At 37.8% G+C, this 26,069-nt stretch overlaps 1 protein-coding gene across 9 annotated transcripts in view; it reads right to left on the bottom strand.

The window, feature by feature from the left end:
• GTDC1 (glycosyltransferase like domain containing 1) overlaps positions 1–26,069 on the bottom strand; it is a 180,095-nt gene that overhangs the window by 98,934 nt on the left and 55,092 nt on the right. For 8 of the 9 annotated variants that reach the window (XM_071561806.1, XM_071561805.1, XM_071561811.1 and 5 more), the window contains one exon: positions 22,520–22,730. In XM_071561806.1, coding sequence (XP_071417907.1) covers positions 22,520–22,701 — 182 coding nt within the window. In that variant the 5' untranslated portion in view covers positions 22,702–22,730. Of the gene's footprint in view, positions 1–9,321; positions 9,438–22,519; positions 22,731–26,069 lie in introns of those variants that run through there. The other variant, XM_071561810.1, reaches the window with a different exon arrangement.

Genomic DNA, 26,069 nt, shown 5'->3' with positions numbered 1-26,069 from the left:
CACCGAAATGGCTGAGCGACCGACTGAAGTGAGATTTCAAAGAAGTGAGACAAACACTCTCCTAAACTCAAAAGCTGCCAAACATATTTCATCAGACTTTCAAAAGATAATTGTTTTGTCTGTTCTGAATTAAGCTTTAAGTGCTTTAAGAACGGTTTCTCTACAAACATGGCTAAAGATCACAAAGTGGAGCATTTGGAATGAATGGAACCCTTCAGTCATGTATTTATTTAATATCACGAGCATCATGCCTGGCATATACCATAAGCTGGTTTATTTCCATTTCCATAACATGATTTTAAGGGTAATCTGTACTGATGTCCTACCATTTTATTTCACATGTTATCAAACTGGGTTTTATTTATAATGCAGCCAGAGAAAGAGAAGCAATAAAAGGATCTCAGCTCTGCCTCTTGGAGCTCCTGACACGGGACAATAATGGACCAACTAGTTCTGGAACTGGAGTCTTTTACCCATTTTATTTCTCCAGCTCCTGGCTAACGGTTTTGAAGGGTTAGAAACTACAACAGGCATTTACAGTCATGTCTGGTCAACTTAAATGACATGGATTTGTTCCTTGAGTAAGTAACCCATACCCCCACACTGCAAAATGTTGAGGTATCCCCATATGGAAAAATCCAGTAATAAAATTATATATTAATAAAATACTTCTAGGCCTCCATGTATTTTACAAATTATGTTTATCCAACACATCTCATAAGCACTTATTATTTCTGAATTCCTTTTATCCTTAAATAAAGCATCTAGTGCTGGATGTTCACTATTCCCCAGGAACATGAAAGAGAAATAAGTGCCTCTGGGGTTGAAATCTTACGTAACCAGGTCAGAGGAACACACCAGATGCTTTTTAATCTTTAAGATTAAGAAACTGAGGCCAAGGCTTGCTTATCAAAGGCCACCAGGAGAATCAGGGCCACAGTGAGAACTCAAGAGCCTGAGCCAGAGTTGAAGATAAGTGAATGTAACGATCTAATGATTTAATCAGCTCATATATGACCATGTTACCGTCTCTGTATCTCATGGACCCTGCTCACCACAGTACCTGACAGATTTCCCCAAATACTATCTTTGTGAGACCATACAGAATGATTCAGTATTTCCAGATATCATATTTCCAGCCACAGATAGATGTGTATGCACATATGCCTATATGCATGCACACACAGACACATGACACATGTACAAACTATAGAAATATACCTATTTTCTACCAAAATCCACCATAAAACCATGAACCATTCTGAATTGAGCTATTTAAACTGTGACCAGGAAAACTGTTGACAGCAGCTAATTTGTTACTGAGAAAAGACTGTTCATCTCTCCATCACAGAAAGCTAAAAATCAGTTCAAGATGGTTGAGCAACGAGCTTTCGTATCTGCAAAACGTGAGCAAAGCAGTGTAGTTTTGGTCAAGGTCTCCAAATAACACCACTTTTCCAGAAATGCCTTTGAACTACACATAAAACCTTTCAGAAGCTCCTGAAAAGGCAACTTGACGCAAGCTGTTTGTCAAGACAACTGGAGATGTTCTTTGGAATGTATTTCCAAAAAAGTTCTGGAGCACTGGTAGCTGTACAATCATATGGGATTAATTTTCTGTGTATATCCCTATATACTGCTGGAAGAAACAAATTAGCTTGAAAATTCAAAGATCTTTATACAGCCCTGTGCTCTTAGGTACAAATATTTAAGTCATCTTTACTTCCTGTCAAACACTGAAATGGATATTAAATTATTACAGATACAAGTAGTAAAATTTCTTTGCTGCTTTCTCTGTTAGTTCCTGAATCTTGGTATTTTTTAAACCAAGTATAAAAGTTATTTTAATATTAAGTGTGATTTAAATCCCTGCTTCTATTAAAACATACAGTGTGTGCTGGATGTATAAACACCTGCCCAGAAGCCTCATGAATTTTCTCTGTAAGGGATCACTCTACAAAATGGTTCAGGGAAACAGTATTTGTTCACAATATTCCTCTCCCCCAATGACTTCAGGATGACAACTCTTCACTCACCTTTTTTTTTTAAATAAATGAATAAATGAACCCCACAGAAGGAAGGAACTTGATCATTTCAGCCCCAACTGAACCCAAAAATCATCACTAAGCCCTATGACCACCTCTTTTATCTGCTCACCACAGTGGGAGCTACCCCAGCCTGCAGGCACATGGAGAGGGTGAAATGCTCCTCTTCAGATACGAAACTAAAGAGAGGAATACAGTTGGTGTTTTAAAGAAAGGAAAAAAATATACTGGAAACATCCCTCTCTTGTGTTCCAGGATCTGTGGATTGACTTGACAGGAAAAAAAGCAATCTGGTAGATCAAAGATAAAAAATTAATATTTTCCTTCTCTCTTGTTCCTGTGTAATAGTAGAAGGAACAAAACCAAGGAGAAAGGAGCTAGTGAAAAAAAAAATAGTCAAGCCAAAATTACATCCGTCAGGGTGATGGAGAGCAGTGTCCTGCCCAGTCCCACCACAGACCTCCTCAGGGCTACTGTTTCAAGTAAAAATTAAACAAGATGACACAGAAACAGTTCAAGATTGACATTTTCCAGCTTTGTGTCATGTTACATTATTTGAATGAATCTCAACTTTGAAAAACATCCAAAGAAAAGTGAATGAGGGCTGTATGAAAAAAGAAAGATATGTAAGAAATAAGACTCGCATTGCACTAGGAGCAAAAGAGACACTCATGGTGAGTTCTACCAAAGGTAAGAATATTCTTAAAGACACCATCCCCATCCACTCTCTTTATTACCAGATTAATATGAAAATGCACATTATTCTACCATTAATTTTTCTCTGTGACTTTGCTCAGGTTGTGCCCATAGGTCCATCTCCCAAGAGTTGCTGGATGAAGCCCAATGTTCCCAACCACATCACCTTCAAGGTCCAGAGTTACACAACACAAGGGCTCAGCCTTCTTGGAAGGATACAGTCCCAAATCTCCAGAAAAAAAAAAAACTCTTCAGAAGTATGGAAAGTAATATGCAGGACTTTTTTCTCAATTACCAAGAAATTCAAAGCAGTGAGCACTCAACCTCCCTCTTCTCACCACTCAGAAGCACTTACAGAAAGCCTGCTGTCAGCCCTGTTGTCCAGAAAAAACTCCCTTTTATCTTTCATTTATTTTCATTTTTACCTGAAAGGCAGAAAAGAGTTGGGCTTTTATGTACACCAAACACAAACTAGGGTTTTTTTGCAGCGTATTAGATTGCAGTTGACTTCCCCTGGTATGAATGGATGCATACCTGAATTTCCACCAAAAAAATAACAATTTTGCCCTCCTGATTTAAGCCCAGCACGTATTTAACTCAACGTTGATCAACCCATGTTCTCACTGTTTAAGAACTCGGCGCAGGTGTTATTAATAAAATAAATTTATTTTTAAAAAGGATGCTATTCTATAAGCTTTGAAGCTCACACATAGTCTAACTTAAGCCAGCTTGGGCTCATCTGGTCTTTAAATGACTCCTTTCATGTGGTCAGCCCACGAGCCATACGTACTGCTGCTCAATCACGCCACTGTACATCGTCAGCGCGAGGATGATTTGCATGATTTGCATTTCCTGTACGCTCCGGCTTCAATGAGCTCTAAGCACCACGTACAAAAGAAACCACCGCCAAGTAATGCAAAGATTTTAGTTAAACCAGATGAGACTATTTTAGTCAGGCTGCCAATACTGAAAAAGAAAGGAAGAAAAAAAATGGGGGAAAAAAAATGTCTCAGGGATATCCTGTTAAATAAGGATTTATTTGGAGGGAATCTGAACCTTAGATTCATAACCTTAGTTTTAAAATATAAAAGTTGTATGAATGCCTTAATAAACATGGCCTTGCAAAAAATAATTCAGCAAAAACTTTTTTCCCCTCAATATTTCTTAGCTTTTGGCACCACATTATATTATTTATTTAATAGCACATAAATGGACTCTGATTACATTCAGTTTTATAAGGTAGAAAAACTTATCTAATTCAACTGAATTCACTGATTGCTGGTTAAAACTTCTCCCTACAAAGAAATCTTTTATTTTAACCCAAATGATCAATAAAAGCTGTTGGACAAATAGTTATGATAGAAACAGCATTACAGTGGGCTTCAATGAATAAGAACTAAAGTGAAAAAAAAAATGTACCAGAGCCTCGTTGTCATGAAAAACAGAGACAGATGGGGAGCCAGACCTATATGATGCTACAAATAGATGAATATCTTGTAAGGATTTCAACAAATGTTATAAGATCTACTCAAAATCTGAAAAAGTACAGTGCAGCAAGAGAAGCAAATCTGAAGCTCACCTGAAATCCGAGACATAATATCATCATTACATAATCAATGCTTAAAAATAACAATAAAAATAAAGAGTAAACTTAAAGCCTTTATAAGATCTTTTCTAGATAATGGAACAATTAGTAATGTTATTATTTAGTACAAAGAAAATAAAATTAAGAAAGTTTGCTTTTACAGCTACTTTGGAAATGAGGTGTAGCCTGTTCCCAACTTAAAAATAAAGGTGGGTGCATTCATATTTCAATACTGGATTTTATAGCAAATCTCTCTTTAAAAATAGATAAATTCATATGACTGGAGAATAGCAGGCTGTTAGAGTGGGCTGCATGTGACCAGCTACAGGGCGTACATCACGTCTGCCTGGTAGAGACCCAAGACAGGCTGCTCGAGGAATCTGCATTTCATCACACTCCCCAAAAACCACAGCAAACTCCCTGGGCTGTCACTTCCAAAGGACACTCATTTTTAGAAAATTAAGTTGAATCTTCTTTGGTTTTTTTTTTTTCCTTTATTGTTCAAATGTAACCAAACACCAGACATGGGCAAAACTGTCATGGAGGGGTTAAATTCCATCCTGAAGACAAAAATTCCACTCATTTCATTGTTGTCTGGATATATACAGTCAAGAGCAACATTTAATCACAACACGCAGTTTCTATATTGTGACTGTAAGATTTAGTAATCGAAATGGCTACCAGGATAAAAATGCATTCTGTCATTTTTCCACTTAGAGAGCCCCTGTATAATGCTCTTATTTAAAGGTCAGCTAATTTTATTATGGAAAGTAACTAATAACCTTTATTAATTCTTAGGCTCGCAGTCTTCGAGGCCGTCAACCAAATAAATAATACACTGCGGGAAGATACGATACAAACCAAGCTGTTGAATACAATCTCTCTGTGTTTGCAACAGACAAAAGAGGTCATTAGAAATTTAATACATGAGGGTTTTTTGCCCTGGAAATTAGGAAAATACGGATAGACAGAGCTTTTTAAAAGCCAGGCTGCCGGTCCTCCCCCATGCTCCAAGATGCTGAGGCCACTGAACGAGGTGCTAAATCCACAAACATCCAAGCACAACCGTGATCCTAAATGTTATATTGCACCATTTTTATGCAATTTCCTAAATTTGCAGAAGTGCATAACATTGGACACCATAAGAATTTTGCTTAGAAAGTTTTCTGCTGCCTTTCACTTGATAAAATGACCAAACAACATGAAAATATCAAAAGTTAAAAATTTATAAATTTGTATTTTATTCTAATTATACTTGTATGGCAAGCATTATTATGTTGTACACCATAAAGAATAATGCAAGAATTTCTACTTTTATTAGGCATTTTTGTTTTCCAGAAGTTCCTCAGAATCCAGCATTATTCATGGTCAGCCTTTCCTAGCACACTGCATTGAGTGAGTCCATTCCTAAGAAACATTACAACGCTTGAAACTAAAAATAGATGGTTATTTTTAGCTATTTAATCACATGAGGAAAAGACACAGTTTGTATCAGTCTTCTTTAATTTACAGAATAATTCCATAACGCGCCCTGTGTGTATATCATGAAAATCCCTGGCACACAAGCTCCAGGCTCCCACACTGGCTGCAAATGGAAGCAAAATGGGGTTTAAAAGATTCCAGCAACAATAGTCTTGTGACTAAATCAGAAACAGAAGCACAAGTCATGAGCCAAACAGATACCTATCGGTTTCCTTGAGCTTAATCTGATTAAAACATGGCTCTCAAAAATGTTAAATAGAATGCCACGTCAGAGAGCAGGCAAATGATAAAAATAATTCATGACAGGAAATCATTATTAAAGCAGCACTACTTGTGTATCTGTTATGGAAATTTCCCTGTAATTTTTTGAGGTTTCCCCTTATGCTTTTTCTTGAGTTGCTGTTACACTTTTTTTTTTTTATTCCCATCAATGGTGTGTAAGTTTGAGATGTAAAAAGAAAATTATCACTGCAATTTTCCAACTATACTCTGCTCAATACCATCTCAAGTGTGTCATACATCATCTTGTCATTCACTTGATCAAGAAATCACATAATATGCAGAAGTGGAAAATAATCTGAAATGGGGAAATGCCACTAGGGCAAAACCATATTCATATGCCAACACAGGGGAAAATAAATAAATTTAATCTTAAATGAAAGAATCTTAAGAATATTTAAGTGGGGGCAAAGTTTCTATGAAGAGCTGCTGCAAACAACAGTAGAGCTGTTCTACAGTTGACCAACCAACATTAGAAGAACAAAACTGCTGATAATAGACTACCACAAATCAACCTTAATGCTTTAAGAAGTTTACACAAATTAAATTCAGAACCGTAAAAAAAAGTCCTAATTTCTGTTCTTCCTACTGTCACAACTCCTATCACAACCATCCTCCAGATTACCCTTCAGAGCATTCCATAAAATATAAACTAGGATTGCAGCATCTTGTCCAGCCTTTAGTTAATCCAGAAAAAGATTTTGTAATCAAAAAATACCAACCAAACAAAAAAATACTTTTACAAGATCTTGCAAGACTGACTCCAATTCCTAAATCTTTATTTTCCCATCTTGAAGAGACTTCTACAAACTTCAACAGCCACCTGCAAAAACCTTTAGATTCTTTCTAAAATGTCAATGGTGGGGAGAAACCATCCATAAAATTAGCTTTTCATTGAAAACAGACATTTCATCTCTAATGATGACTCAAGTTTTCCCACAGAAAAGCCAGGATTAGGATCAGTGATGCCCTGGCTTTCCATCAGGACACCCAACATCCCTCCTGCACCATGGCTCATCCTCCCACCAGCCTCTCTGCCCAGCAGCCTTTACCACTGCACATGGATACTCAAACACAGGCAGGTTTTCAAATTTTAGGTGAAACATTATTTGCCACAGGCACATCATAAGACAAACACTTGATGTAGGGAAACCATGAGGTACTTCACAGAGACTTATCTTAGATGGAAATAGGGCTGGTCTTCAACTACTGCCCACCTAAAATCCAGGAGTACCAATGTAGCAGCAGCCCTACCCTATGTTTTGCAAGTGTCTCTAAGACCTCCTTGACTTCTGTCCTGAGTACAGCAAAGCTCATCTGACTCAGCATAAAAGCAAACGTGCATCCTATTAACAGCAGTGCTTATTCCACGAAGAGTTTTGCAAGAGCACTTACATCTATTCTTCTTAATATCCCTCCCACATTAAGAAATTATTATCTAATACAGAGAGTAATCAGCTCATGCTCTTACTACAGGCATCTTCCCTGACAAAGCAGGGGAAAAAACACCCAACTGCAAAGCATTAGAAAGTCAAGGTTCAAAACATCCCCATTTATTGAGATCAATGCATATTTATTTAGATCAAAATGCAATGAGTCCAAGTGCTGTCTCTTGATACAGACTGGTAAATTCAAAGCCTCTATTTCTGCAATGGGTCTCTACCAGGGCACATGGAATGTCACAGCAAAGGACACACAGCCTGAACTGAGGGAAGAAAAGCTGGTGACAGTGAAACTAGAACTAGTTTTGATGGTAACTTTAATATTTTGCCACAATAGAACATAGCAAAGCACAGAAATTTAATGTTTTCCTGCCATTAAACAGCTTCCTAAACTGAAATACAATTACAGAAGTATGGACTAACATATAATTAATTTACCATGGTAATATTAATAATAGGAAAAACATTAAGAATGGGCCATAAGATGGAGCCAAGCACACTCTTCTAGGTGAGAACTGAATGGACAGACTTCAAGTGTGCAACAACAGCCAACCAGATTGATGCAAATTTGTTCCCAACATGCCTTTTCTCATTCCATACCCTCTGTCAGATCTATTTTCTATTACCCCAGGAAATGAGACATGCAAAGGGAAAACAGACATTTTTCTGGTTCTTAAGAGCAAAAATATGGATGTGTAGAATTATATAGAGGGCCAGAACACCTCCCATCGCTTCAGGCTAAATGAGTCATCCACTTCAGAATAATGACCAGTAATTAAACAAGAACCTGTAAAGCTGTTAAGTGCCTGTAACAGTTCCAACCTATGACACTGAAGGGATACAAGCTTCTTATGTACTGAAACCATCCACGTGATATATCATAGAGTGGAGCCGCTTGCAAAATAACCTCTCACCTATGGAAATTCTTCTCCTCAGGAAGCCAAACAAAAACAATTTAAAATATTTATTGGCATAAATTTCAGCCCAGTTCTATAAACTGCTGAAGAGACATGACATCATGCTGACTACCTAGACCTGTCTGGTTGATAATAGTCCCAGATTTCAGGGTGAAGACTAAACTGCAGGAGAGCTGGAAGGATGTGTATCTACAGGTCACCACAAATGCTGAACACAAATCTGACTCGCCAAAGCCAGAGCTGACACTCCAGCAAATATAGGAGGCCTGGTGATAGCAGAGGCTGACACCACAAAAACAAGTCTTGCAATGCTTTTGTCTTCGTTTCAGCCTCCCTGGACTGGGAGTAGGAAGGCTTTCCTTTAAGGGGACCTAATTGCTCCAACCTCCAGTCCCTGTATTCACAGTTCTGCTTTCATGAGGTACTGACTGTACATATTTCTGATGTATTAGCAAAATAACCAGCAAGCCCCATGCTCCAATAGGGCATTTCCATCAGTTTTCTACCAGCACAGCAAGCTGCACCTCCCTTTGCTCCCTCGTTTCTTCTTCCGCATTTCTAGACTGAAGCTACATGACCTTAAGTCTTCAGTGCTTTGCTGAAGTCCTTTCAAATAGCTCATTTCTAAATCTTACTCATCTAGAAGTACTTGTTTTTCCCTTTCTAGCCCCTTACATGTCTAAGTGCCAAGCACTTGGCCGGCCAATATTCCCAAATCAGGCTTCAAAGAGTCAATTCTGAATTTTCTTGACTGAGGATGTGACAAGAAGGGGCAGGGACCCCCAAAAGGATGGCACTCTGCTCCTGCAGGAAGGAGCAGATGGCCACCTTCCAGATGGCTGCCAACCTCATCTCACCAATTTCAGCATCTGTACCTTGAGTTACATCTCAGAGGATGGTCCTGAGACAGACTGCAGGTCACTGCCCACGGCTCCTGGCTACACGGCTTCTCCACAAGCCAAAGCATTTTGCAAAATGCAGAATGACAAGCCTGAAAAAAGGTTAAGACTAATTAAAGTTTGTAGCAGGCCATAGTTGAAAAAGAGTTCAAAAGTAGATGTTTAAGAGAAACCCATCTTAAATGGATACTTTTAAGTGTATTCAAATTTGACATTTTCTCCCCAGCCGCAAACATCCCTTGCTTTCCACATGGCACCTTGTAAACCAGGAATTAAGATGTGAACCATGGAAACCCAACCAACCTCAATGGTTTTGCTTCCAGGTCACCCCACAGCTGAGAACAGGCTTATTTTTCAACTTCCAGACCAAAAGTCTCTTAACAGCACTACAAGAGAACTCCAAAATGGGTTGGATCCAGCTTTAAACATGAGAAACTTCCCAAGACTCAGGCAAACAGTGGTCAATGAATTTTAGCATGAAGTAGCCAAAGAGTAATTTGTGAGCTCTGTACCATCTAAGTCTAATTTTAACATGGCCACAAATTACATTGTTTCTTCGTATGAACTTAATCCAACTTCTCTTTGGGGCAGTTAAATTCGAAACCTACCAAGGGTAAGGTAACCAAACAATTTTGTCTGCCACAGTAAGAGGCTGGTATGAATTACAGGTTTCACCAATTTTACAGCATATATTCTTCTACAGTTTATTTAATAAATGCATAAATTAAAAAGTTACTGCTTTCTTATTCTGAGTGCATTATTTCCTCAAAAGACTGTTTCCAGACATTTAAAAGAAAAAAGTGTGTTTTACAATAGGAAAAGGGAATACACTGCATTTCAAAATCCATTAAAATATAAAATTCTGGTTACAGGCTCAACAATCTGCCTAATTAGTTTTTCCTAATTAGCAGGATGCTCTAACCTCTTTAATAAGACTTCTGTGGACAGAATGTTCCATATTGGTTATCCATCTGAGGAAAATACTAAACAAATAGTTCTGAAGTGCAGCTAATAGAACAAGTGTGGTTGGGTTTCATGGTCAGAAGGCTGCTCTGGCATGTAATATTGGCAATCTGCAAAAACATGAAATATTCTACCTTAAATACTCTACTGCTCACACTAAACACCCCTATGTATTTTAAAGACAAAATTAAAGATGTTATATGCAAGAATTAATGAAGTTACAGCTTTAAACCAGGTGCTGGGAGGCAAAAGAAATAAATAAATAAAAGTTAAAATGAAAAAATATGGATGGATCAAAACACACTGTGGAAAAGTGAACTGAAAAGATAATGGGAAGGCAAATACCACAGTGATGCTGTAACAACTCAGACAGTGGCTGCAAAAGCGTTTTCCTCCACTGCAAAGCATTTGCCTGCTGCACACAGCTTTTGTATGTTCATTCATCATTCACAGTCTTAGTGTGTACCTAGCAATTAATAGGCAACAATATTATGTCCAAATTCCATCTTATCCAATAAAACCCGCTCTTTATATTAGTGTATGTCAACCCTGTAATCCAAGGACTACCAGTTAAGAGAAATGCAGAGCCCCAGCAGCATTTGTGGTCAGAGACAAACACTCAAGATAAAGACAACTCAGGCCTCTGTTCCATTAGGAGTTTGCAGAGCAGCTGCTGAGCTTCATCTCAACAGCTGAAATATCCTTTATACTCCTTAAAAATGCAGGAAGCACACAAGGATCTCAAACTCCCTCCCTGCCACCAATTCATTCACCCTGATTCCACTCATGGCCTGAACATGCTGGTCTCATCACCCATCAACAGACAGGAAAACTATTATAACCTTCATTTTTTTTCCAATCAGTATCGAGGAAAACAAGAGCCATGTGCAAAATATAATCTAAGAACAGTCCCTTGAAAACCTCCTGCTAATGACAGGAGGTACAGAGGCACCATAAATATTGACTTCAAACACGCTGAGCCCCAGCGACCCCATGCACTCCACAATGTCAATGACCTTCCATGCAGCTGTTAGCATTAGAAATTAGTATTTTTAAAGTACAGATGCTTAATTTTAAATGCTGAATTTATATTCCACTCATCATAGCATATCACGGTTAACAGTTGGACTTGATGCTCTCAGAGATCTTTTGCAACCCTTATAATTCTATGATCCTATGATTAAAATCTAATATTTTATTTTGTATTGATATGTAAAAGTATTTTTCAATCTATTTACACCAGAATGAGTATTAATTCAAGGCAAGACTGCTCTCTAGGTTCACTGCTCCATGATTAAAAGAATGGAAGAAAATGTAGGTTTTATCATTTCTAACTCATGATACAATTTTGAATAATTACATCAGACTCCGGTTTTCCAGAGACTTTTGTGGGAATGACTCTTTCTGACACTCCTCCCTATCATTGCTGCCTAGAGAGCTTCTGTGTTTTTGGGCAAGAGCTGAGACCTGTGTTTAAAACACTTCAGTCCTGAATGCCTCAACAGCCACAAAAACCACTGAAAACCAATTCCAGACAAGGCTGAGGCCACAAGATCCTCTGCAAAGCCACTATTAAGTTCTACTGCAAACCAGATCCCACCTTGAACAGATGGTAACACAACTGTCTAGAGTAGGGAGAGATGAGGACTCTGTAACCTTCCTCTTCCATACAGTCAAGGTGTCTTGACTGTAAGACATCATTTGAGTCACCAGTAAACAGTGGTCATCCCAAAGCACTTGTCCAACTTTTTTCCTTCCACTTTGGCACTCCACAGCTAAGACTTGAGGATTTGATAATTTGGAATCAATTTTACTCTAGGACGAGGACAACAGAAAGAAGGAATTTAAGGGGCAAAGTCAAAAATAAAACAATCAAGAATTTTTTCCTAATATCTAATTCTATTCTCATTCAGTTTGAAATCATTCCACCTTGTCCTGCCACACTTCCTTCAGAAATTACATTTCATTTTGGCCCATCTACAGTTTATTACTTTATAGTACTTTATAAGTTAATTGAGGAAACATTTCACTCTAAATATAATAAAGATAACTCCACTTTTACAATTTCCATCAAAATTAATTCCCTCTTCTTGTAGAGCTTCAGCATCTTTAGCACTACTTCTCCAAACTCATTTGAAATACAAAATCTTAAGCTATTATGTTTTTTATAAAATTGATTACCAGGAAATACCTGCATTAAAATAATTTATAATAATTCTGTTCCTCAGGTTTAAACACAGAGATGTTGCTATACATGGCAACTGCTCCGTGTTTGGCGAGTTACAACTCTTGTGTCATGAGTAGGAAATGCATTTTGCTCACAAAAGCCAAAGGCACTGTCAAACCTGCAGCAATCTGCAGAACACTGGGGAAAAAATGCCTGCAAACTAACTGTTACTAGATAATGGCCCCATTTATCATTCTTAAATTTCATCTTTAATTAAAAATGTGATATTCTCTTACTTAAGAAATTGTAGATATTCTCAGATTATTCCCCTTCAATTTTTTTTAATTCTTCCATATATAATATATATACACAGAATTGTGTTCAAAAATTTCTTCATGTTACTGCATAATACTTACTAACATGAAGATTTTTCCATATTACAAATAGATACACATCTTCACTTTATGTTAAAAATATTACTATTCTTAAAGAAAACATATGTCAGCAAAAATCTGCAAGAATACCATATAATTGCAAGAAAAACTAAACATTAAATAAATTTGCTATTTTTTACCTACAATAACTTACATCTTTTCTTTTTAAAGCATCTGATAAACCCCTGGTTTAAAGTCCTGAAGTAGTTCTGTCATGTAAGGTGGTGTGACAGAAACATTAGCCCCACTTTAAATACATTTCTCCTCATACAATTATTAGAAATAACACTGATAACAGGAATAAATTCGTCCAGTAATTCCGCAAAAAGAAAATCATGTATTTGCTTTTGATGCTGTGTCCACTGCTGTTTCCTTCATTCTTCCTTCAACTTGCTACTAGACAGAAGTGTGAGTTCCAGCGTGCAACAAGTAAAATGGAAATTAAGAGAGCTGAAACAAAAAAAGATGAATAAGTAGGCAAGGTTATAAACATAAACAATAAACCCAGTAAGTGCTCTGAAATGGAAAGCATTCTTTAAAATGACTGTCCACTGGACCATCAGAAGAGATGTGCAGGAGGAAGGGAGGAAAAGACAGGGACAAAGGATAAAGGCAGGGAAGGAAAAATACTGTCCAAGGAAATAAAGAGACTGCAAAAATGTTCATTACAGAAAAATGAACAAAAAACCCCAACCCTTTCAGTAGCTTTGTATTCATCAATAATATTCACATTAATAGATAAAATTTATGTATTCATTTTTTTAAGGGAAGTTAAACTCATCATCATAATGACTCAAAGCCTACCAGTAACAGGTATCATTCCCAAGATACTCGGGCTGAGTAGTACAAAAGGGAAGAGGAGGAGGAAATAAATGGATCAAACTGCGGTTCATGGGAGTCAGAAGTCCATCTTAAATTAAACATATTCCAAAGTGCTGCAATTTGGCACAGAAATTGTAATCAAAGTCCAGCCTAGGTATGTGTGCATGTTTAGGGAAGAAACTGTATCATAACCCACAACATTAAGTGTTTTAAGGGTCAATTTAGCATTTCTGGTTGATACAGAATTGCATTTATGAGGCAACCATCCATCTCACAGCAATCCTCACTCAAGTTGTGATCACCTCACACCAGATTCTCTCAAAGATTGTGATCTGCATCCCTTTGGATGAAACTACACCAGGAGCTGATGCTCCTGGAGAGCATTCAATGGACTCCAGTCTTGTCTTATGGACATTCAGTCCTTGAAAAGAGACCACACCTTGACTGAAGTACAAACCAGTAAAATAACGTGCAGTATGGAATTAGCACAGGAGCACCATTTTCCTCCATCACCTCCCCACAGGCCCTGTGCTATTTCTTACCACCTGCCTACACAATCAGGTGCACATCATAGATCTGTACATAGCTGTGATCCCACAGTAATCAAGAAAAAACAGAAAACACCTTTGGGCACATTTTCTAGAATGACCATGGACCTGGTCAGTGCCTTCAAAATCCACACTGACTCTCATGGACATCCACAGCAGGTGCTAACAAACCTCATCTCAGAATGGTTTGGATTGGAAGGGAGCTGAAAGATCATCTAGTTCCAAACCCTCGGCCATGGCCACTTTTCACTGGACCAGGTTGCTCCAAGCCCCCTCTAGCCTGACTCTGAGGTACAGGCACATGGGCTGAAATAGGTAAGAAAAGGTAACTGAATTGTTGGTCTGTTTTAGACTGGAAACTGAGATGGCACAAGTACCTGAACCAAGACTTTCAAACTTTAATGTGTTTGGGTCAGACTAATGCTTTCCAAAAAACAGATATATACATATATATGTATGTGTGTGTTAAGGTAAGTCTTTTCCCAAAACTGTTTTGATAAAAAAAGTATGCCAATGCAAAATTCCTTTTCGTTATCTATGAATTCACAAACCCCAGCCAAGCTGTGAGGACTCATTAAGAAAAGTAGTTATTTATGACACTGGAATACAAAGCTATAAATCCAAACCATGAGCAAACCAAGTATCTGACAAAATTTGTGTTATTTACTTCTCAGCTGCGAAAAAAAATTGAGATCAGAAAAAAAAAAGGCAGTACAAAAAAAAGGCAGTATTTTTCCCTTTATTAGATGCAAACCAAGGCTTTTTATACTTTCCCTTTGGAAGATCAAATTAGTGTTATGGGCTGGAATGACAATGAATTGTGGAAAGTATCATATTCTTTATAATATAGTAGCATATATGTTTGTTATTTGGAAATAGAAATGTAATCCATAACTAATCTAGAAATAAAATATATACACAGCAACCATTTAAAAGGACAGATAAAATCCTCATTAAAATCCTAAGTGCAGAAATACTGAATCATAATGCACAATTTCATTACATTTTACTGCCAGCAATGTAAATATCAATTCTCCAGGTGATTCATAAAATTCATTTTAGAAAGGAAAATAAGGATTTCACCCAGCATTTGAGAACATAAAGGAAAAGACATGCTAGGGTTTGAAAATCCAGACTGTTCTTTCCTTGTCTCATCAGAATATTTTGCTGGAATTTCAGCAAATCTTTTACACATCAAACAGACAACTGCCATGTCACATTAGCACTTTGGATAGATCACCCAGCAGTCCCAAGCAGGGTCCTTCCTGGCCCTGCACCTCTCCCTGCACCGTCTTCATCATTCCCATCTTATTTCTGCCAAATTTGAGCTCCTATATATACTTTCTTTGACTACAAAGGAAGAAGCCTGCATTTAAACTCATCTAAAGCCTCTTTTAACTATCCAAATTGTGAAATTGCCTAATAATGGGCATGTACTTAGGGGAAAAAATAAAAAAAGACATGTTGGACAAATTAACCAAGTAAAGTTTTTGGAGGGAAGAGTGCGTGTGGGGGTTTCCACACAAAAACGTAAAGAAAACGTGTCACTTTTAAAATGAATAGCTACCATCTGCCAGCATTTTATCTGAGGCAAAGTTGATTAATGCAAAGTGAATGTTTAAGATCACATTGCTGTCTGCCTGAATAAATTTCAGGTAGTTTACTTGGGAATCTTTTTGTCCTGTTTCTTAAAAGATTTTTTTGTTATCCTTATTGGATCTCCTCCCTCCAAGTTTTTAGGCAGCCAGACCTAGGGAATAAAAATATTTGTTTTTAAATCTTTGAGCACCAGTACGTTGTTTCTGGTCACTCAGCACCAGAGAGCAAGGGCATTCATCTCCCCCAGAAAGGAGATCCCACCTCCTTCACCAGCTTCACAAAAACTTTCAGGCAGCCTCTCTCCATCACACTGAAAAGGACATTTTAACAGTCTCATTGTGAGCAGAGAAACCACAGCAGTGCTGTTATCCTCAATAGGAAATGATTTTGCCCTTAGACCTTCCTGATTTTTTTTTACTGGATTACTTCATTTTTTACTAAATTAGGGTCTTCTTTACTGGATTAAATTTTTTTACCCAATATTTAATAATTTACTTTTATTTACACTGTATTCTCAATTATAAAAAAAAATTCTAGATTTTAAACGTTTTTGTCAACTTTAACAAGACCCTGGTTTGTATCAGCGTTCTGATAAAAATCATTCTCAAATCCATTTGACAATATGCTCTTCTTCACAAGTTCTCTTTGAATGTTAACAATTTCAGAAGAAGCTTCCAGAACAGCTTTTGGGCGACATTAACCTAAATCAAACAAACCCCAGTTTTACGCACACATTCCCACATTACGTGTTTCCAGCATCAGATGGCCTCCAACTTCTCCCTCACCAGAGAGAATTTCACACCCGTTATCCAGGCTGGGACACCCTCTATTATCCAGGGCTACAGCAGTGGAGAGCATCATCTGTGCTAAGTGGTGGAGCTCCGTGCCGTTCCATATGGACGTATATTCTCTTTGCTTACACTCGAAGCTGGCTGGACACCAGCCAGCTCTGGTCAGAAGTCACAAAGTTGTTTTAGCTCAGTACATGGTGCCTGTGTCTCGTATCTCGGTAGGGTTTATTGGTTTAGGCTCAACATGGTGCTAGGACGGCCATCTGGCCCCCGGAGCGGAGATAGCTCCCAGCCAGCTCCTCCGGAGCGTGGGCAGGACAAACGTGTGTGCGTTTGCACCAGCCCGTGTGAACTAACCTGGGTGAACTCCACGGATCTGCTTAGGAAAAAAAAACCACAAGCAAGTTTAGCACTAATGAAATTAAAGAAGTAATGACCCTTTATTCAGCAGGGATCATAAAAGCAGAGCACAGAGCAAAGCAGTGCCTTCTACACTCTCCTTTGGGTACCTCCGCAGCAAGATGAGTTGTTAATTGTCAGTGAGACTACAAAAATGAGTGAGTTACACTCAAGGTCAGGTTGGACAGGGTTAGCAGCAACCTGGTCTAGTGGAAGGTGTCCCTGCCCATAATAGGGAGTGTTGGAACAAGATGATCCCTGTAAGGTTGGAATTTTAAGGTCCTCTCCAACCCAAACCAGTCTGTGATTCTATGTTTCCATAAGACCTGAGCCCTTTCCTTAAGGGATACTGGATATTACATTTAGTCACTTTATATATTCATGCCTTTATATCAGCTAATCAGAGTACAAGGGATCTCTAGGAGCACATGCCATTGCATCTCACATAAAAATGCAGTGAAAACATACAAACACTTCTTCACTTCAAACGAAGCAACAAAGAAAAGGGATGAAATCAAGACCATCTCTGGGCAGTAAATTATTCTGTAATTCCAAAAAGTTGAGCCACATCCCATCTTCAAATGAAACAAAGTTGAGCAGTAAGACAGAAACACGCTCTTAGTAGTTGATGGCAAAAATGAAATTTAAGTTTTATTCACCTATATGTAGAGGCAAACACCATAAATATGCCCAAACAATTCCAAACAGTATCAGATAAACTTTCTCTTAATTTATAGGCACATGATTATCTTTTATTTAACCAATGTATTACTCACACATACAATTTATGTATTTCTTACCTGAGTATTATTAGGGCCAAATTCTAGGAAGGCCTCTAATGCTGGAAAAATCATTCCAGTTCCTATGAAGATTATATAAACAATTACAGCATTTGACAGAAAAGGTGTAAAGAGGCACAAATGTTCCCCGCACAAATGGGCATCTCTGTATTCAGATTTAATGAAATGGCTGAAATTTGCCTGTTTTGCTTCAAGTTACATCCTCAAACACCTTTCCTGGGACATAGTACTTATAGGACCATTTCTGAAAATAAACTATCTAGAAAACAGTAAATCCTCAATCTTGGAAATGCTCACATATGCAGACAGTGTCATGTTTTCAGTGGGACTAAACTACTATTACTGAAATAAAAATGCAAAGGATCACTGTTTTGAAGAAGACACTGAGGTGACACCAGTACATCAGTTAATATTCACTCTGCAATAAGGCATTTTTTCCTTACAGAATAGAACAAAAGCATCAGAACTGAAACAATCCTAAATCTAGCAGTCTTAAAAGAATATTTAAAAAGAAAAAACAACCACATCTACATTATATACTGTTGGAATATCCTCCCCATTGCTGAACACCACACCCCCAGGTTGAGGTTTTTTTCAGAGCTCTATTAATTGAAAACAATGATTTGTTTTCTCTTTTGTAAAATGTAAAAAGCGCAGAGTTTGTCTTTAAAATATAGTTGTCAAATATCAAGGGGTATATATATGCTAACATTTACCCTTGGGGTATTTCAGGGCTAGAATCTGTTACAAATAAAATCTTTATTCATATGAACAGCTACCTGGGGGGCAATACTGAATGTTATACGTAATATTTATACATATATATTTAAAATAATCTAGCAGTGCTGTTAAAACAAACTGGAAGCTAAACTACTTTTAGTCTCCCTGTTTTGTGGATCTAAATCTTATAATCCTAACTTTTGGGGTTTTAATTACTTTCTGTATAGGATAGCCCTTAAAATATAAAATGCTTTCATCTAGTATGTCCTATCAAGTGTTTCACCATTTGAAATTTAATAGATTGTTCATGGGAATTAAGAAAATAATTATAGGAAAAAGAGCTATTTTTTTCATTAAATTTTGCAAGAGTATTTTCAAGTTTGAGAACTTTCCTTGAGTTAAAGAGAAAAAAAAGACTAAAACAATTCTTTTGTTACATGCTTTCTAGAATTACAGAAGACTCACTAAGTGCTATGGAAAACAACTTCAGGCTAAGGATCACATTTATCAAGGAGTTTAAACTGTCTGAAGGATGTTGGGAGACAAAGCAGACACCACAACAGCTCTGCAGAGTGCCAGGAGCCTGAGGAGGTCACAGCTCTCTGCTGGACCTTCCGAATTCATGGAATGGAGAAGATAAAATCCCATCAACAAAACTCTGAGACACTGAAAAACTTGTCTAGAGAAAGCAGACAGAAATTCTGCCCTTTTTTGGCACATTTCAAATGCTGAGATTTTGGAAATCGCTGCTACAAGGGTGAAACTCCTTCTACCAACGCAACATCCAAACAAACACCTTCTTTCCAATTAAGGAAAAATCTTGTGGGACTCCCTAGCAATTAAGAAAGATGTGTGGCTGCTGTACGTCAATCTATTAGACCACTTCAAGTTCACTAGCCAAGTGATGGACCTTTAAATTCTCCTTCTGGCTTTCCAGGTTGGAGGGACTCTGTGTGCCTGAGCTTCTTCTTCATCCCCACGTCTGTCCTCCTTCAAGAAGATGAATGAAGATGTGAGCTGGTTTAACAACACTCTGCTCAATAAAGCCTTGAAAACAGAAAAGCTACACTTGTGTAGACAAACACAGCACAGACTTCGCATCAGGGAATTAATACATATCCATACAGTGCTGCAGATCAAATACTAAGGGTCCAATATCTTCTGTAACAGTTACATGTGTTCCCCGTGCAGAGTGAGGACACCTTCTCCCCGTGACAATTCTCAGTAGGCCTTGTTCTTGGGAAACATAATGTTATTGCTCACCAAGATACCACTCACAGAGCTCACAAAAGTAACATTAAATGTCCTGCTCGTTACCAGCTCAGCTTTAATTCTTGCTCAGTGGAGGACATGGCTCTTCTCTGATAAAACTATTAACAAGTGCATCACATAAATTCTCTGGTCACTGCAGAGTATCTGAATTAAACATCTAAGACCCTGCATTGCCTTTTTTGTTTCAAAAGCATTTTTAAGACTATTCCTTTACTCACTGAGTGTCACTTGTAAGCTAACAAACCTGCCTCCTTCCCATAATCAGATGTATGGATAAAAGTGTAAGTCTTTTACAACACATCTACACTACTTCTCTATAAATGTATCCAATACCAGACTTACCAGCACCAGTATTATTTCTGACATATCAGCATTTTGAAATAAATTACAGTTTGAACACAAAAATTTAGTAATACAGCTCCATTACCAAAAGCATTTGCACTTGGAATATCTATGGCCTTTCTGTATTATTAAACACACAAACAGAAACACAATAATTACAAAACACCACACTTATGAAAAACACTTGTAAAAGAAAGTATTTTTTCCCTGTAAATAATGTCAATATTACAAATAATGCAAATTTGGTATTTCCCACAACCTCACAAGAAGGTTGAAATATTTAAATATGCAATTCCAAACACTCTTGTCAGTTTGCAATGGAATTTTGCCTTTACAAACTACTACCTGGGAAGCAGATCTTTAGTGGATGCTAGCAAGACAGAAATAAAAGAATCAATATTAATTTTAATCAATGTTTTTTCTAATAGGAAAGAGTAGTCAGCCTTAGTAGGTTGCAGTCTGATGCACTCTTACTTTCAATTTAATAAAATAATTGAAACATTCAATTATGAAACACACATTAAAAATGTGCAAGTAAAGCAGAAGATACCTCTAATCAGTTTTCCTCTCACCAGCCACATCAGCCCTTCATCCTAAGATTTTATGCTGCCTGCGAGGACAAGGTACAAACTTTATTAAACATCACATCTTTGTCAACTTTGACTGTTTGATCCTCTCTGCTCCAACCCAAACAGCACCAGCAAAGAAAACACTTTCCTCTCTTTAAGATGTTCCATTGGTTAGATCAGATTTATTTGCTGTCAGTAAAGGTTATATTAGCACATAAGTCTATGACAGATTGCAAGTTTATTAACTTGAAGCGAGTTTTCAGGCTGCTGGGTTAAGGTTTTTTTGTTGGGTTCTTGGTTTTTTTGTGGGATTTTGCTTTGCTTTTTTTTTTCTTTTTGTCAGCGTTCCCTCCCCCTTCCCCCGAGATGTGGGTTACTTGACAAATTGGAGTTAAGTTATCTTAGGTCAATGTAACTGTAAGTTAAACTAATGAAGTGTATGTCTATGAGTGATGTCTGATTAGTTTAATACAGTTAGTGCTGGACAGCTTGGGCTGCTGACCTTGAAGGAACACAGATAACATTGCGATGCGTTGGAGGATGTGGTTGCGATACAAGACAAATTTACATAACAGTTTGTCATGTACACTCCTCCAAAACAAAACTGTTGCAAAAAGAAAGCAAGAGGAAACCAACAGTAAAAACCTCGCACAAGACAAACCAGGGAAAATTAATTATAACATTTGGCTTGGGATGGGAGATTATTTTAAATGGGAGCCAGACTCAGGCACAGGAAAGGTGTACACTTATACAGTACATGTTCCAAAATGAATCAGACATTATGTTGAGTAACACTGTTCAAACGCAGCCTTCTATAGCACAAATCTACTCTTGAAAAATGATATTCCTTCCTCAGTAAGTATCTACTTGCTCCTAGTAACAAATACCAGACCCAGTTTTGAACTGTATCTAGCTGGCACATCATCCAGGTGTCCTCAGAGTCCTGCTAAAGTTCATTCTGCTGCTAAAAAGCATCTGCTCGTGCTAAAATAACCCTGTTTATGAACAGAGTCTCTCCAGGAACGTACAGAGTAACCCCACGATGCTCAGCTGTGTGTTCTAAGCAGGGCAGTATCTCACTGCTCCAGACAATTATCTTACCACATCTCAACTGATCAGGTAGGCCAAGCAAAACCGCTGGGTTTAAAGACAGCTTGGTTCTGGAGTGCCTGGTTCTCACTGCATGATAAGCTGTCTTTTTGACCTAGTCTGCTTTTATCAGTCCAGGTTCTAGCTGATGAAAATTTGCCACTTACATAAAAGCATAACTGACACCTGCACCTGCTGGCACGTTATGGAGCATCATTAAGATAAAAGTGCTCCCTTAATCCTCCAGGTCAGCCTGAGCAGGATGCTGATAAATCAGACTTGCTAACAGATACACTGGATGGCACCTGGGGAAGCTTGAAGCCTTCACATCTGTGCCACCTTTCCACCTGATCTGTGAAGCACAGTTTAAACCTTTCAGCATGACTGAACTCAGCGGACAAATTTCAAAGAAGATATACATACACATGTATAGACATCAGGCTTCCAGATACTCAGAGACTCCCAAGGACCAGCAATGCAAGAAAAAACAGTCTAGGAAATTCTAAATAAAACATAGTAGTAGTTTCCCAATTATATCCCAAGAAGAAAAATCTGTGTTGCCCACTCTGGAAGTCTCCGATTGCTTCCACATACACCCTTGCATGAACATAAGGATTCGGCTCAAGAGACCCAGGCGAAGGTCTCTGCCCCTGTGTTACCTGTAATTAGAACTTGTTGGCACTGTTTGCATGAAATAAAGAGCAGAAGTCCGTGCTTTCCAATGCCACTTCTTGGCTGGGAGTGTGCAGAGGACACAGTCTTCCTGTAGCTCTTCCTGAAGAATATCCATCAGCTGTTTGTGGGAGCCACCATAAAAGGGCTCAATGAGAAGAACACTCATTTTCCAAGTTTTTCAGAGCTGTTTGGATTCTGCAAATGAGAACAGAGAAATATTTTTCTTTAGAAATAAAGCTTTTTTATAATTATTTTAAAAAATTATGTTGCAAAAAGCAGAAATATATTGCAAGGTCTCACAGTGTCTTCATTTTTCCTATAAAATTAAACCTTCAAATTACATTAATGAGTTTACTTCAGAAAAGGCTACTTAGCAATTACAATGACAATATTATCACACCTATTTGTTTGAACCATTAAAAGATACCACTTGTAATTTTTAAATGAGCCTAAGTGTGCAGGACTTAAAAAAACCCAACACTGTATTTTGTATTTATTGCTTCATTTTCAATCACATATTTAAATTAGCTCTACTTTACCCACTCACTCCCAAATACAGTCAACTCTTCCACAAGTTAGTGTCTTGGGTTGAGCTAATTCCCTGGAACTTGGAGGCCACAATAATCTGGATCAGAATATCTGGATCAAAACTATCACAGTTAGGATGTAGTTTATTCCTTTTTACATAGTTTTTCCCCCTTTTTCCTGGTGACAGATAAAATTAAAGGATGATTCAAACACACTTCAGCCTGAATACTTGCTAGTAGCAGTGATTTGGATAAGTGACTTGAAGCCAGAGAGCAGCCTGGGGAGATGCAGTTGGAGCATCCCCCAGGACTCTCCTGCATCCCTGAGAGCTGGGATTACCACTCCAGCAACAACAGATTATTATTATTTCCAAATTCCAGGTTATTATTTCCAAATACTCCAAAATGGGTGGAAAAGAACAGCAGAGGAGCCTTAAGAAAGCTCTAATGTCAAGCCACAGAGCTGCTCACAAACAGGATGCAAAACGTGCTGCCCAAAGTGAGGGGACAGATGAAAACCTTGTGACTATTGCTCATCGCCTTCATGAGTCACAGGCTTGGGGTACTGAAAAGCTGCTTCTCAGATGCTTTGAGCAGAACCATCACTCACAAAAACTGAGAACAAAACCCTGAAAGGTATTCACCATCCATGACCACCTCTCTGATGGCTTCCTCCTCAACATTCCCTAAACTCATTTACTCAGGATTCGTGTTTGATGCTGTATATTGCAAGACCTTATACCCACTTCCTGACCTGTCATTTCTAGTGGTTTCAGACTGTAATCCTTATCTTACCAAAACCTCTGGTGACAAGAAGTGAGAATTCAACACAGAACTACATACTCCCAAAAATCTCAATCATCATCTCAACTTTAAGATTTAGTTCAAACCAAGATCAGGTTAAATATTATGTATTTTGTAACCAGAGGAGATAAAACAAACTTAAAAAAAAAAAAGCACCTTACAATTAAGTGCACTGTAGCTATCAAAAGATCAGCTAGCCAGCAATGAAAATCCAAACACTGAATGAACTTAAGTGGGAGACAAAATGTAAGAAACCTTTAGATAGCTTTGAGCTGTTGGACCATCATGGTGCCACACAAAATGGTGATATAGAGCTCCTGGGTTGTTACAGAACAATCAGCAAAAGTATTCCATGCTCAGAATTTCTAGCAATAATCCAGCCTGGATTCAGGTTATAATTTGTTGTATTATTCACTTCCCATTAATATTTCAAACAAATTATTTTTATAACCAATATGTTCTTTGCAAAATCGAAAGCAAAGCCTTTCGGAAGCAAAGACTTCATTTTTGAGCTTGCTTCTTTTCAGGTAGCAGAGCAGATTCTGATCTCTTTTCCACTGACCTAATTTCAAAAAAAAGTCACACTTTTGAGATCACTGACATTCCCTGAATTTACAATGATGTAACCAAAATCATACTCTCTCTCCTCCAAAGCCCTTTTGGAGCCTGCAGGGTAATAACTGCTATAAAAACACAAGCTGTGGTTTAGAATCTGCACTATTCACCTAAATAACAAATTGTAATTAATCATGCTATGCTTGTCATCAAATGTCACCAAAAATTTAATTCAAAGGACTAGAGGGAAGTGTTTTATAAATTCAGCCCCTAAAAAAGGGGCATGTAAAAAGTTGGTAGATGCCACCAAGTCAGTCACTCAGGGAGGGGTCGCAGCTAATTTACAAATCATTAGCAGTATCAGTAATAAAGTATTTTGTTCATGAAGCATCTGATCAAACCACACTTCATCAGAGCACTTCTGAAACTGGTTTTATCACCAGGTTTAGCTGAATTGACACTGTGCTCTTTGGTTTTATTCTGCACCAGTTTTCACTGCACATCCCTTCTGGGGACAGAGGATGACTGACTGCATGTGCTGACGGTAAAAGACTTTCTCAGTTCTCAGGTTTCCTCCTTGCCTAAAGACCCTGACATTTAGTTATTCTGCATTTACCTACCTTTAGATCTATTAGTAAAACTGAACCATGCAAACATCACACAAACACTGTCATACATTTTGTCTATTTACATTGGGAAACTGTTGTTGTGGAGGTGTCGTGGAGTGGGTGTTAGATGGCTCTTCCTATGCAACTCTTCACAGTAACACTTGTAGACCCCTTGGCAGCAGCCTGTGAGGCTGAAAATCAGCAGTGACACATTTTTCAGAAGTGACCTGAAGCTCAAAAGGTTTCTTACAAAACTCATTCCTCAAAAATGTAGGTACTGCTCACTAAAATCCTTGCTAGCACTTGTAGGACTCTAACATTGTGTCATCTCTATATATTACTCTCAAGATACATCACACTCAATTTAGAAAAAATGCTATAATATTATATAAGAAGCAGTGTATGGTATAGTTTGGGGGCTTTTGTCGGTGGTGGGGTTTTTTGTTGTTTGTTTTTCACAAGAGAATACCTAAATATGAAACTAAAGAGTAATGGCAGCACAATATATGTCACATCAGCTTCAGGGCTTGACTAAGATGGAGCAATGAAAAAGTCAATAAAACTTCTGTATTAAAAAGATACACTGATAATACAAAGGAAATTTTATTACATATAACCAATAGTTTTTTGTATTTAAAAAAAATACAGAGGAGGTAAGACACAGTCATTTACCTCATATTTCACCCACATGACTTCCAGTTTTGTTCACATACAAAAATAACAGCTATTATTTTTGCTTTATTTCCCTTGACCCAGCCAAGTTAAGGTAAATATGTCCCATAGACTCCTCAGAGGTCTCCAAAAGACACAGCTGATAAATGGCCTGAGAACATTCACCGTATCTGATGGAATGCAATCCTCAATTAAATATAAATCACTCCAGGTATTCTTTTCCCCATTTCAAAGAAAACAACAAATATTAGAAAAACAGTACTGCTTCCCCTTTCTCATTACAGTGTTTCCTCTCTGGAGCCAGCAATCCTGGGTGTTCCTCAAACAGCTCAATCCGCAGGGCTGCAGGATCCTTTGCTTTGAATATT

The sequence above is a fragment of the Pithys albifrons genome, chromosome 8 (genome assembly GCF_047495875.1).
Source record: "Pithys albifrons albifrons isolate INPA30051 chromosome 8, PitAlb_v1, whole genome shotgun sequence".
NCBI lineage: Eukaryota > Metazoa > Chordata > Aves > Passeriformes > Thamnophilidae > Pithys > Pithys albifrons.
This window is presented reverse-complemented; position numbering and strand designations above follow the sequence as displayed.